Source organism: Oncorhynchus mykiss, chromosome 23 (genome assembly GCF_013265735.2).
Source record: "Oncorhynchus mykiss isolate Arlee chromosome 23, USDA_OmykA_1.1, whole genome shotgun sequence".
In the NCBI taxonomy this organism is placed as follows: domain Eukaryota; kingdom Metazoa; phylum Chordata; class Actinopteri; order Salmoniformes; family Salmonidae; genus Oncorhynchus; species Oncorhynchus mykiss.
The window spans coordinates 55,085,220-55,099,744 of record NC_048587.1 but is presented as its reverse complement, the minus strand read 5'-3'; the positions used below and the strand labels follow the sequence as shown (position 1 = coordinate 55,099,744).

At 43.5% G+C, this 14,525-nt stretch overlaps 1 protein-coding gene across 4 annotated transcripts in view; it reads right to left on the bottom strand.

The window, feature by feature from the left end:
• The window catches only part of LOC110502992 (centrosomal protein of 170 kDa), a 98,352-nt gene that overhangs the window by 69,795 nt on the left and 14,032 nt on the right, over positions 1 to 14,525 (bottom strand). For all 4 annotated transcript variants that reach the window (XM_036960826.1, XM_021581356.2, XM_021581355.2 and 1 more), the window contains 3 exons: positions 9,393 to 9,482; positions 1,624 to 1,702; positions 1,320 to 1,378 (listed from right to left, as the gene is read on the bottom strand). In XM_036960826.1, coding sequence (XP_036816721.1) covers positions 1,320 to 1,378; positions 1,624 to 1,702; positions 9,393 to 9,482 — 228 coding nt within the window. The remainder of the gene's footprint in view (positions 1 to 1,319; positions 1,379 to 1,623; positions 1,703 to 9,392; positions 9,483 to 14,525) is intronic.

Here is a 14,525-nt window from a genome sequence, read left to right as displayed (position 1 = left end):
CAAGCTGCTCCCACAACAGCTCAATAGGGTTGAGATCCGGTGACTGTGCTGGCCACTCTATTATAGACAGAATACCAGCTGACTGCTTCTTCCCTAAATAGTTTTTGCATAGTTTGGAGTTTGGAGCTGTGTTCCAATAAAGCGCCGTCCACAGGGTATGGCATGGCGTTCTTCAAGATCCCTTTTACCCTGTACAAATCTCCCACTTTACCACCACCAAAGCACCCCCAGACCATCATCTTGCCTCCACCATGCCTGACAGATGGCTTCAAGCACTCTTCCAGAATCGTATAATTTTTCTGCTTTTCACAAAAGTTCTTCTTTGTGACCCGAACACCTCAAACTTATATTAGTCTGTCCATAACACTTGTTTCCAATCTTCCTCTATCCAGTTGTTGTGTTCTTTTGCCCAGCTTCACTTTTATTTTAACTTTTATTTTTATTGGCCAGTCTGAGATATGGCTTTTCATTGCAACTCTGCCTAGATGGCCTGCATCCCGGAGTCGCCTCTTCACGGTTGACGTTGAGACGGGTGTTTTGTGGGTACTTAATAATGAAGCTAATAGTTGACGACTTGCGAGGTGTCTGTTTCTCAAACTAGATACTCTAATGTACTTGTCCCCGTGCTCAGTTGTGCACCGGGCCCTCCCTCTCCTCTTTCTATTCTGGTTAGCGCCAGTTTGCGCTGTTCTGTGAAAGGAGTAGTACACAGCTTTGGACGAGATCTTCAGTTTCATGGTAATTTCTCGCATGGAATAGCCTTCATTTCTCAGAACAAGAATAGACTGACGAGTTTCAGAAGAAAGGTATTTGCTTCTGGCCATTTTGAACCTGTAATCGAACCAACGAATTCTGATGCTCCAGATACTAAACTAGTCTAAAGAAGGCCAGTTGAATTGCTTCTTTAATCTGCACAACAGTTTTCAGCTGTGCTAACATAATTGCAAAAGGATTTTCTAATGATCAATTAGCCTTTTAAATGATAAACTTGGAGGAGTGATGGTTGCTTGGAGGAGTGATCACAAACTTGGAGGAGTGATCACAGGAGTGATGGTTGCTGATAATGGGCCTCTGTACGCCTATGTAGATATTACATAAAAAATCAGTTGTTTCCAGCTACAAGTCAGTTACAACATTAACAATGTCTACACTGTATTTCTGATCAATTTGATGTTTTTTTTAATGGACAAAAAAATGCTTTTCTTTCAAAAACAAGGACATTTCTAAGTGACCCCAAACTTTTGAAAAAAAAGTTTGGTAGTGTACATTCTATCCCAGTACAACGTGTAAAGGGTTGTATGTACTGTGTAGTGTCCTACCTGAAGAGCCTCATCTGGGACAGTCATCTCCTCTCGCACCACCGTGAACAGGTTGATATGTGGAACAGGTTAAGGGAATACACTTTCACACTGTTTGCATCGATCCTCACAGCCACTTCATTATACACACAACAGCCAGGCCGAAGCCACAGCGGATGACAGTTTGACATTTGCAGATTATACAGCTTGACAAATGATCAGTGGACGAGAGCAATGAAGTGAACAGATGCCTCGTGTAAGGTTATTTAAATTGCAGTAATGTTGTGTCATTAAAATGTTAAAGACTGAATGATTGAAAGGATATCATATCCAAACCTCAGCTTGTCATCAATCTTTAAAGTGACATACATCTGCTCCTGAATTCGGACATCATTCACAAATGTCTGTGTGGAGAGAAAAGAGGGAAAACCTGTTTGTAAGTTATAAATAGCACATTATAAATGCACTGCCCTCCGCCTCTCTCCAGTGCCAGGCGTGCCAGCCCAGTTCTCATTGCTTAAAACCCTTGTGGCTCAGACTTGAGTTACATAATGAATTTAGGGAAACGGTTCCCTGCAGACATCATTTCAGGCTACATTTAAACCAGAATACATTGCCTTTCATTCTCAGTTACAAATCACCACAAACCTGCAGGCAACAGGTGATGGCGAGAAATTGGATTAGGGTTGTATTACACCGGTACTGTAAAAATCTTAAGTAAATGTGATTTCTGTCTTTCTTGCAGATCTCTCCAACCCCCCATAAGAACCAGCCATAGTGCCATTATAAAAGGAAAGACAGCGCCTTAAATAATCAGGTGATGTGAAAAATGTCCCACACTGCAGCCAGAGACATTGAATCAGCTGATGGGGTCTGTTTATGGAAGGTATGTCAGATGATGGGGTGCAGAGCGGGGCCAGGATAACATTGGCAGCTCTGGCCTCACTGACCAAGCATTTTCAATCATCACTGCCAGCCGGTCTCTGTCTGACCTCTAAATAGTGTGACAGAACTTGATGAAAGGGACAAGAGGTACTTTGATCTACCTGGGTCCTTCATGGAGAGCATAGAAATAAAAATCAAACTTTTTTTATAGTTACAAGTCCAGTTTAAAGTCACTCTAAAATAGAAGAACGGTTACATTGGGTAATATAAGTGTTAGCTGAGAGGTGGTTGCAGTGTCTAATTAGAAGATACAGTTATGACTGTAGGCTAGCTGTGGTTGCTATCAGGATTTATCAAAACAGAGTCCTGGACAAATAGATTGAACATACACTGTTGACTTCTCTTATGATTCAAAATGTATCCTCAAGATGAGTAAGATGTGCAGGGCATTCAGTAGTCAGGCTCTGATTGGCCCAGCATGTGATGTAGATCCATCCTAAAGATGAGTAAGATGTGCAGGGCATTCAGTAGTCACTTCCTGATTGGCTCAGAATGTGATGTAGATCCATTCTAAGATTTATTTTGTATTTTTTTATTTCACCTTTATTTAACCAGGTAGGCCAGTTGAGAACAAGTTCTCATTTACAACTGTGACCTGGCCAAGATAAAGCAAAGCAGTGTGACACATACAACGACACAGAGTTACACATGGAATAAACAAACAAACAGTCAATAATACAATAGAAACATCTATATACAGTGTGTGCAAATGTAGTAAGATAAGGGAGGGAAGGCAATAAAAAGGCCGAATTGGCGAAATAATTACAATTTAGCAATTAAACACTGGAGCGATAGATGTGCAGAAGATGAATGCGGGAGAAGAGATACTGGGATGCAAAGGAGCAAAACATATAAAAAATAACAACATGGGGATGAGGTAGTTGGGTGGGATATTTACAGATGGGCTGTGTACAGGTGCAGTGATTGGTGATGCTCAGACAGCTGATGCTTAAAGTTAGTGAGGGAGATATAAGACTCCAGCTTCAGTGATTTTTGCAATTCGTTCCAGTCATTGGCAGCCCAGAACTGTAAGGAAAGGCGGCCAAACGAGGAGCTGGCTTTGGGGATGACCAGTGAAATATACCTGCTGGAGCGCATGCTACGGGTGGGTGCTGCTATGGTGACCAGTGAGCTGAGATAAGGTGGGGCTTTACCTCGCAAAGACATATAAATGACCTGGAGCCAGTGGGTTTGACGATGAATATGAAGCGAGGGCCAAACAACGAGAGCATCCAGGTCGCAGTGATGGGTAGTATTGTCATGCCCTGACCGTAGATTGCTTTGTATGTTTCTATTTTTAGTTTGGTCAGGGAGTGATGTGGGTGGGTATTCTATGTTTTGTTCTATGTTTGTATTTCTATGTGTTTGGCCTGGTATGGTTCCCAATCAGAGGCAGCTGTCAATCGTTGTCTCTGATTGAGAACCATACTTAGGCAGCCTGGTTTCGCACTTGTGTTGTGGGTAGTTGATTTCTGTTTTGTGTGTATTCACCTGACAGAACTGTTTCGTTCTCGTTATTCGTCGTGGTTATTTTGTTTAGTGTTTAGTTTTGATTAAATTTACAACATGAACACTTACCACGCTGCACCTTGGTCCTCTCCTTCTTCCACCTACGACGATCATTACAAGTATATGGGGCTTTGGTGACAAAACTGATGGCACTGTGATAGACTACATCCAATTTGCTGAGTAGAGTGTTGGAAGCTATTTTGTAAATGACATCGCCGAAGTCAAGGATCGGTAGGATAGTCAGTTTTAAGAGGAAAAGTTTGGCAGCATGAGTGAAGGATGCCTTGTTGCGAAATAGGAAGCCAAATCTAGATTTAATTTTGGATTGGAGATGGTTAATGAGAGTCTGGAAAGAGAGTTTACAGTCCAACCAGACACCTAGGTATTTGTAGTTGTCCACACATTCTAAGTCAGAACCGTCCAGAGTAGTGATGCTAGTCGGGAGGGCAGGTGCGGGCAGCGATTGTTTGAAGAGCATGCATTTAGTTTTACTTGCATTTAAGAGCAGTTGGAGGCCACGGAAGGAGAGTTGTATGGCATTGAAGCCAATCTGGAGGTTTGTTAACATAGTGTCCAAAGAAGGGCCAGAAGTATACAGAATGGTGTCGTCTGAGTATAAGTGGATCTGAGAATCACCAGCAGCAAGAGCAACATCATTGATGTATACAGAGAAAAGAGTTGGCCCGAGAATTTAACCCTGTGGCACCCCCGTAGAGAATGTCAGAGGTCCGGACAACAGGCCCTCTGATTTGACACACTGAACTATCTGAGAAGTAGTTGGTGTAGCAGGCGAGGCAGTCATTTCAGAAAACAAGGCTGTTGAGTCTGCCGATAAGAATGCGGTGAATGACAGAGTCAAAAACCTTGGCCGGGTCAATGAAGACGGCTGTCTTTTATCGATGGCGGTTATGATATCGCTTAGGACCTTGAGCGTGGCTGAGGTGCACCTATGCCCAGCTTGGAAATCAGATTGCACAGCGGAGAAGGTATGATAGGTTTTGAAATGGTTGATGATTTGTTTGTTAACTTGGCTTTCGAAGACTTTAGAAAGGCAGGGTAGGATAGATATAGGTCTGTAACAGTATGGGTCTAGAGTGTCTCCCCGTTTGAAGAGGGGGATGGCCGCGGCATTTTTCCAACCATCAGGGATCTCAGACGATACGAATGAGAGGTTGAACAGGCTAGTAATAGGGGTTACAAGAAAAGGTTGCAAGATCAAATCCCTGAGCTGAAAAGGTAAAAATGTGTTGTTCTGCTCCTGAACAAGGCAGTTAACCCACTGTTCCTAGGCTGACATTGAAAATAAGAATTTGTTCTTAACTGACTTGCCTAGTTAAATAAATGTAAGATTGTAGGGGTCCAGATTTTGAAGCTATTTCAGAACACCAGCTATCTGGAAATGGGAGAAGATTGGACAAGTTTCTGTGGGGGGTGCGGAGCTGTTGACCGGGGTAGGGGTAGCCAGGTGTTTTAGGGAGCGTTTGACAGTGATGAGGGGTGGTCCTTTGACCGTGGACCCAGGCAATGAGGCAGTGATCGCTGAGATCCTGGTTGAAGACAGCAGAGGTGTATTTAGAGGGCAGGTTGGTCAGCATGATATACAGTGCCTTGCGAAAGTATTCGGCCCCCTTGAACTTTGCGACCTTTTGCCACATTTCAGGCTTCAAACATAAAGATATAAAACTGTATTTTTTTGTGAAGAATCAACAACAAGTGGGACACAATCATGAATTGGAACGACATTTATTGGATATTTCAAACTTTTTTAACAAATCAAAAACTGAAAAATTAGGCGTGCAAAATTATTCAGCCCCCTTAAGTTAATACTTTGTAGCGCCACCTTTTGCTGCGATTACAGCTGTAAGTCGCTTGGGGTATGTCTCTATCAGTTTTGCACATCGAGAGACTGACATTTTTTCCCATTCCTTGCAAAACAGCTCGAGCTCAGTGAGGTTGGATGGAGAGCATTTGTGAACAGCAGTTTTCAGTTCTTTCCACAGATTCTCGATTGGATTCAGGTCTGGACTTTGACTTGGCCATTCTAACACCTGAATATGTTTATTTTTGAAACATTCCATTGTAGATTTTCTTTATGTTTTGGATCATTGTCTTGTTGGAAGACAAATCTAAGTCCCAGTCTCAGGTCTTTTGCAGACTCCATCAGGGTTTCTTCCAGAATGGTCCGGTATTTGGCTCCATCCATCTTCCCATCAATTTTAACCATCTTCCCTGTCCCTGCTGAAGAAAAGCAGGCCCAAACCATGATGCTGCCACCACCATGTTTGACAGTGGGGATGGTGTGTTCAGCTGTGTTGCTTTTACGCCAAACATAACGTTTTGCATTGTTGCCAAAAAGTTCAATTTTGGTTTCATCTGACCAGAGCACCTTCTTCCACATGTTTGGTGTGTCTCCCAGGTGGCTTGTGGCAAACTTTAAACAACACTTTTTATGGATATCTTTAAGAAATGGCTTTCTTCTTGCCACTCTTCCATAAAGGCCAGATTTGTGCAATATACGACTGCTTGTTGTCCTATGGACAGAGTCTCCCACCTCAGCTGTAGATCTCTGCAGTTCATCCAGAGTGATCATGGGCCTCTTGGCTGCATCTCTGATCAGTCTTCTCCTTGCATGAGCTGAAAGTTTAGAGGGATGGCCAGGTCTTGGTAGATTTGCAGTGGTCTGATACTCCTTCCATTTCAATATTATCGCTTGCACAGTGCTCCTTGGGATGTTTAAAGCTTGGGAAATCTTTTTGTATCCAAATCCGGCTTTAAACTTCTTCACAACAGTATCTCGGACCTGCCTGGTGTGTTCCTTGTTCTTCATGATGCTCTCTGCGCTTTTAACGGACCTCTGAGACTATCACAGTGCAGGTGCATTTATACGGAGACTTGATTACACACAGGTGGATTGTATTTATCATCATTAGTTATTTAGGTTAACATTGGATCATTCAGAGATCCTCACTGAACTTCTGGAGAGAGTTTGCTGCACTGAAAATAAAGGGGCTGAATAATTTTGCACGCCCAATTTTTCAGTTTTTGATTTGTTAAAAAAGTTTGAAATATCCAATAAATGTCGTTCCACTTCATGATTGTGTCCCACTTGTTGTTGATTCTTCACAAAAAAATACAGTTTTATATCTTTATGTTTGAAGCCTGAAATGTGGCAAAAGGTCGCAAAGTTCAAGGGGGCCGAATACTTTCGCAAGGCACTGTATATGAGGGTGTACGTGTTTAAGGATTTAGGGTTGTACCTGGTAGGTTCCTTCACAATTTGTGTGAGATTGAGGACATCTAGCTTAGATTGTAGGACGGCTGGGATGTTAAGCATGTGCCAGTTTAGATCACAAACTCTGAGGATAAATGGGGGGCAATTAATTCACATATGGTGTCCAGGACACCGCTGGGGGCTGAGGGGGTCTATAACAAGCGGCAACAGTGAGAGACTTATTTCTGGAAAGGTGGATTTTTAAAGTAGAAGCTTGAACTGTTTGGGCACAGACCTGGAAAGCATGACATAACTTTGCAAGCTGTCTCTGCAGTAGATTGCAACTCCACCCCCGTTGGCAGTTCTGTCTTGGTGGAAAATGTTGCAGTTGGGGATGGAAATTTCAGAAGTTTTTGTGGCCTTCCTAAACCAGGATTCAGACACGGTTAGGACATCAGGCTTGGCGGAATGTGCTAAAGCAGTGAATAAAAAAAACTTATGGAGGATGCTTCTGATGTTAACATGCATGAAACCAAGTCCACAAATGATAGCAATTGGGGAATAGGAGTGGAACTGGGGGCTACAGGGCCTGGATTAACCTCTACATCAACAGAGGAACAGAAGAGGAGTAGGATAAGGGTACGGCTAAAGGCTATAAGAACTGGTCATCTAGAGCGTTGGGGAGAGGGAATAAAAGGAGCAGAATTCTGGGCGTGGTAGAATAGATTCAGGGCATAATGTGCAGACAACGATACGGTAGGATGTGAGTACAGTGTAAATAAACCCAGGCGTTAAGTGACAATGAGAGAGGTTTTGTCTCTGGAGGCACCAGTTAAGCCAGGTGAGGTCTCTGCATGTGTGTGGCGTGGGACAAAGGAGCTATCTAAGGCATTTTGAGAGGGACTGAGGGCTCTACAGTGAAATAAACCAATAAGAACTGGCCAAGACAGCAGCAGACAAGGCATATTGACATAAGAGAGAGGCATAAAGCAGTCACAGGTGTTGATCGGGAGAGCTAAGAAAACAACGGGTAAATGGTGATGAATGGGCAGAGCGGGTCAGTTAGGTACATGCAGGACCTGAGTTTGAGGCTGGGGCCGACAGGTAAATGAGGTACCGTGTTATTGAAACAGTCCAGGGGGCATCAGCTGTGTAGCCGAGTGTTCATAGGGTCCAAAGAACAGCAATAGGTGAGTCAGGGAGCTGTTCAGTAGTACTACGCTAGGCGAGCAGGGGACACAGTGTTCAGAAAAGCTAGCGGGCCGGGGCTAGTAGATGGTTCTTCGGCAACATAACAGAATAGCCTGTTGAGACCACATCGGACGATCACCTCGACAGTCCAGTCGTGATAGATTGGCGGGGCTCCGTGTCGACAATAAAGGGTCCAGGCCAATTGGCAAAGGAGGTATTGTAGCCCTAGAATTAGCTGGTATATGGGCCTAGCTCGAGGCTATCTCAAGGCTAGCTGGTGCTTGCTTCTGGACAGAGGCGTTAGCTAACAGTAGCCACTCGTTTGCAGCTAGCCTTGAGATCAGCTGCGATGATCTGGTGTAATGATCCAGAGTGGCAGGAATCCGGCGATGTGGTAGAGAGAGGCAGTCCGATATGCTCTGTGTTGATATCGCACTGTAAAGAATGTCCGAGCTAAGGCTGGCTTGGTGACCGAGAAGAAGGTGAAGACCACTAGCCGTGGCTCACAAAGACTAGTAACTAGTTAGCTGGCTAGCTCCTGATGGAAGTTCTAGTTATAAGGAATAAAAATAGCAGCTCCGTACACCATTGGGTTAGGTGGGTCGCAGGAAAGTACATTTTGTTTGTTGACAGAAAGTGAGATTAAGATATATACGAAAAAGACTGGCTAATTATGGCTATTTACACGTCCTACTGCTACGCTATTTTGGTCAAGATGAGTAAGATGTGCAGGGCATTCAGTAGTCAAGCTCTGATTGGCCCAGTATGGGATGTAGATCCATCATAAAGATGAGTAAGATGTGCAGGACATTCAGCAGTCAGGCTCTGATTGGCCCAGTATGGGATATAGTGCTACTTCCTGTCGCCATGGGCCCTCGAATTACAGGGGAGGAATCCTGAAGCATGACTCAGGAGGAAGAGCTTATGACTCCAGCTTCCTGCCTGGGAGAATGCTTCAAAGTTGTTCCAAGCTAGTGGGTTAGCCTAAACACTGAGTAAGTTACACAGCCATCAGCAGAACTAGGACAACTAACACATGACTCACACACACCATGTGGCAGGAAGAGCACTTCAACATGGTTTTTCTCTGCCGTGAAAGATAATGGTGTGGAATAAAGGGGTAATTATCTCAGCCCTGTCAATTCCTCTCAAGTCAAAGCTGGAGCAAATTTGATTGGCCTAAAGATGAAGCACAACCTCTGACCCTTTTACATGTCTTCTCCTCCCCTTTTACTCACCCCGTTCAGGCTGCCCAGGTCCTTGACTTTGTGCTCATCGCTGGTCACCTCATAGTTGATGACCGCATGCTGCTTGTCAACACTCCGCGACTGTAAACACAAACCCAACAGTCACAGTCAGTAATGGAGTTACATATTGTTGAATGGTAACTTGACATCAATGATGAACTTGAAATGTTTTTGACATGACAACATCCACACAGAGAGCTACAGCATCCACACAGAGAGCTACAGCATCCACACAGAGAGCTACAGCATCCACACAGAGAGCTACGGCATCCACACAGAGAGCTACGGCATCCACACAGAGAGCTACAGCATCCACACAGAGAGCTACAGCATCACACAGAGAGCTACGGCATCCACACAGAGAGCTACAGCATCCACACAGAGAGCTACAGCATCACAAAGAGAGCTACAGCATCCACACAGAGAGCTACGGCATCCACACAGAGAGCTACAGCATCCACACAGAGAGCTACAGCATCCACACAGAGAGCTACGGCATCCACACAGAGAGCTACGGCATCCACACAGAGAGCTACGACATAAACACAGAGCTATGACATCCACACAGAGAGCTACGGAATCCACACAGAGAGCTATGTCATCCACACAGAGAGCTACGACATCCACACAGAGAGCTACTGAAATCTTGTATGTTCTCTCTCTGTTCAGAGCATGAAGTCGTGATTCAGGAGAATGAAGAGAGAGGGAGCTTCTACTAAAGCATGTATGCATGTCAGTGCTAGATTTGAAGTAACTACGTTTCATGGTGAACATGACTTGTCATATATAAGTGTCAAATATAAAACAGTGTTTACACTAAGATAAGTCTACTGTAGATAGCATAGCCTATTATAGAAACAGCATGACAGATGAATGCCTTCATGGAATAAATCATTTCAAACACAAACATGGCCCTTTGATTTGACTGTGGCCTAGTTGTGAGTGGTCCAGATTTGACTGTTATTAACTAGAAGAGGCCTAGTTGTGAGTGGTCCAGATTTGACTGTTACTAACTAGAAGAGGCCTAGTTGTGAGTGGTCCAGATTTGACTGTTACTAACTAGAAGAGGCCTAGTTGGGAGTGGTCCAGATTTGACTGTTACTAACTAGAAGAGGCCTAGTTGGGAGTGGTCCAGATTTGACTGTTATTAACTAGAAGAGGCCTAGTTGTGAGTGGTCCAGATTTGACTGTTACTAACTAGAAGAGGCCTAGTTGGGAGTGGTCCAGATTTGACTGTTACTAACTAGAAGAGGCCTAGTTGTGAGTGGTCCAGATTTGACTGTTACTAACTAGAAGAGGCCTAGTTGGGAGTGGTCCAGATTTGACTGTTACTAACTAGAAGAGGCCTAGTTGGGAGTGTTCCAGATTTGACTGTTACTAACTAGAAGAGGCCTAGTTGGGAGTGGTCCAGATTTGACTGTTACTAACTAGAAGAGGCCTAGTTGGGAGTGGTCCAGATTTGACTGTTACTAACTAGAAGAGGCCTAGTTGGGAGTGGTCCAGATTTGACTGTTACTAACTAGAAGAGGCCTAGTTGGGAGTGGTCCAGATTTGACTGTTACTAACTAGAAGTGTCCTAGTTGGGAGTGGTCCTGGTTTGACTGTTATTAAATAGAAGAGGCCTAGTTGGGAGTGGTCCAGATTTGACTGTTACTAACTAGAAGAGGCCTAGTTGGGAGTGGTCCAGATTTGACTGTAATTAACTAGATGAGGCCTAGTTGGGAGTGGTCCAGATTTGACTGTTACTAACTAGAAGAGGCCTAGTTGGGAGTGGTCCAGATTTGACTGTTACTAACTAGAAGAGGCCTAGTTGGGAGTGGTCCAGATTTGACTGTTATTAACTTGATGAGGCCTAGTTGGGAGTGGTCCTGGTTTGACTGTTATTGACTAGAAGAGGCCTAGTTGGGAGTGGTCCTGGTTTGAGTGTTACTAACTAGAAGAGGCCTAGTTGGGAGTGGTCCAGATTTGACTGTTACTAACTAGAAGTGTCCTAGTTGGGAGTGGTCCTGGTTTGACTGTTATTAACTAGATGAGGCCTGGTTGGGAGTGGTCCAGATTTGACTGTTATTAACTAGAAGTGTCCTAGTTGGGAGTGGTCCAGATTTGACTGTTACTAACTAGAAGTGTCCTAGTTGGGAGTGGTCCAGATTTGACTGTTACTAACTAGAAGTGTCCTAGTTGGGAGTGGTCCAGATTTGACTGTTACTAACTAGAAGAGGCCTAGTTGGGAGTGGTCCAGATTTGACTGTTACTAACTAGAAGAGGCCTAGTTGGGAGTGGTCCTGGTTTGAGTATGATACCCTTGCGTTGGGAATCCATGCAACGACTCTTAAACCCGTACATTCCTGAGACACCCATGTGACACCAAAAAGACTGAGGCCAGTAAAAACAGGCACATGGCCCGGACCTCTTGGCGTATTTTCCGTTGGCAGACTCATACTAAACAAAGTACCCAGTCTTCTCCTCTCTTTCCCCCAGGTCATCAGAGAGACAAACCCTAGAAAACAGGATCCCTGTTTGGAAAAACAGCCTCCTTGTTCCTTTCCTTGCAACCCTGCTGATTTCAGCAGTAAAACTGCAGAGTGCCAGAGAGAAGTATCTTGCAGCACTCTGAACTGCTTGTTCTTTAGAAACGGCTGTTTCTTTCTTTTAGCATGGTACCTTCTAACTCCTATTGGTGATGTGCTGATGTATTAACGACCTGCTGCTTAATTATAGGCTCATTTGTAGACAGGGACAAACTGAGGATTGAGGAGGTCGAAGGGGGACTACTTTATTAGTGTCTCCAAGAGTGTCTGTGAAGTCAGGGTTTCTAGTGGCTCAGAGTTAAGGACTGAAGCACTGTCAGTATTGCCACACACAGGCAACTCAGTTCCTTGAAAATAAATATACTCTTCGTTATACAGAGCCAGGGCCTGGCAGAAACCTGACCAGTGAGTAATCAACTACTTAAGTTGGCTTGGAAAGTGTCATTTAGTTAGATTCAGAGTTGACATCAAGGAGCACGGAAAGTACATTAATATATTCTATTTAAGTTGTACTGTGACACTATTTTAAGGGTTGACATATAAACAATAGGTTTAACAATTAGTTTTTACTACCATTGCTGTTGCTTTGAAACCTATGTCTAAGGCCTAGATTCAAACCGTAGCACTAAAGATCCACGCTGTAGTGAGATTAAAATTGAAAGGTAACGTCCCAAATGAGATGACATATGCAGCATTTACAGGCAATACAGTTTCCGTGAACGTGGGAGAATTCCCTTTAAATTTCACTCGTGCAATACCGCGGATCTTCCACGATACGGATTGAATCAATCCCTAAAGATATTCCATGATATATGCAGCTACACCACACCCATTCTCTGCTCCACACTTGGCAATGCAGCAGCCACTCTACTTCCTAAGGAGCCCTCCTGTCTGGATGGACCTAACTCAACATGTATCTGCCCCACTTTCTAGAAACATCTCTGACTGAGACTTTCTCGATCATACACATGCATGCGCGGAGACACACACAAACACACATGCATGCGCGGAGACACACACACACACACACACACACAGGCACGCACGTACAGACGCAGGCACACACATAGACCCATATACAGTTGAAGTCAGAAGTTTACATACACTTATGTTGGAGTCATTAAAACTCGTTTTTCAACCACTCCACAAATTTCTTGTTAACAAACTATAGTTTTGGCAAGTCGGTTAGGACGTCTACTTTGTGCATGACACAAGTCATTTTTCAAACAATTGTTTACAGACAGATTATTTCACTTATAATTCACTGCATCACAATTCCAGTGGGTCAGAAGTTTACATACACTAAGTTGACTGTGCCTCTAAACAGCTTGGAAAAATCCAGAAAATTATGTCATGGCTTTAGAAGCTTCTGATAGGCTAATTGACATCATTTGAGTCAATTGGAGGTGTACCTGTGGATGTATTTCAAGGCCTACCTTCAAACTCAGTGCCTCTTTGCTTGACATCATGGGAAAATCAAAAGAAATCAGCCAAGACCTCGGGAAAAAAATTGTAAACCTCTACAAGTCTGGTTCATCCTTGGGAGCAATTTCCAAACGCCTGAAGGTACCACGTTCACCTGTACAAACAATAGTACGCAAGAATAGACACCATGGGGCCACTTAGCCATCATACTGCTCAGGAAGGAGATGTGTTCTGTCTCCTAGAGATTAACCTCTGAGTGTAGGGGCCAGTATTTTGATGTTTGGATGAAATTTCTCAGGCCCAGAATCTAGAATATGCATATAATTGTCAAATTAGGATAGAAAACACTCTAACGTTTCCAAAACTGTGAAAATATTGTCTGTGAGTATAACAGAACAGAAAATCCAACCAGGAAGTACTGTTTTTCCTGAAACCTCTCGGTTCCATTGCATGCCTTCCTTCCATTTAAAGGGATTTCAACCAGATTCCTTTCTCTATGGCTTCCACATGGTGTGAACAGTCTTTAGACATAGTTTCAGGCTTTTATTCTGAAAAATGAGTGAGAAGGATCACATCGCGTCAGTGGATGGCTGGGTGCCAGCAGAGTTTTGCATGCGCAACAGCTTGGAGCAGACATTTTCTATCTCTCTCCTATTGAAAAGGCTACGGTCCGGTTGAAATATTATCGATTATTTATTGTAAAAACAACCGGAGGATTGATTATAAAAAACATTTTGACATGTTTCTACGAACTTTACGGACACTATTTGGAATTTTTGTCTGCCCTGTCGTGACCGCTTTAGCCTGTGGATTTCTGAACAAAACGCGCCAACTAAGGAGGTATTTTGGATATAAAAATTATCTTTATGGAACAAAAGGAACATTTATTGTGTAACTGGGAGTCTCGTGAGTGCAAACATCCAAAGATCATATTGCTTTTCTAACTTTCGTGTCTAATCTACTTTGCTGCTAGCTGTTTGTAATGTTTTGTCTGCTGAGAGAGATGTCCTAACAAACACTTGGATAGCTTTTGCTGTAAAGCTTTTTTGAAATCTGACACGCCAGGTGGATTAACAACAAGCTAAACTGTGTTTTGCTATATTGCACTTGTGATTTCGTGAAAATTAAATATTTTTAGTAATTTAATTTGAATTTGGCGCTCTACAATTCA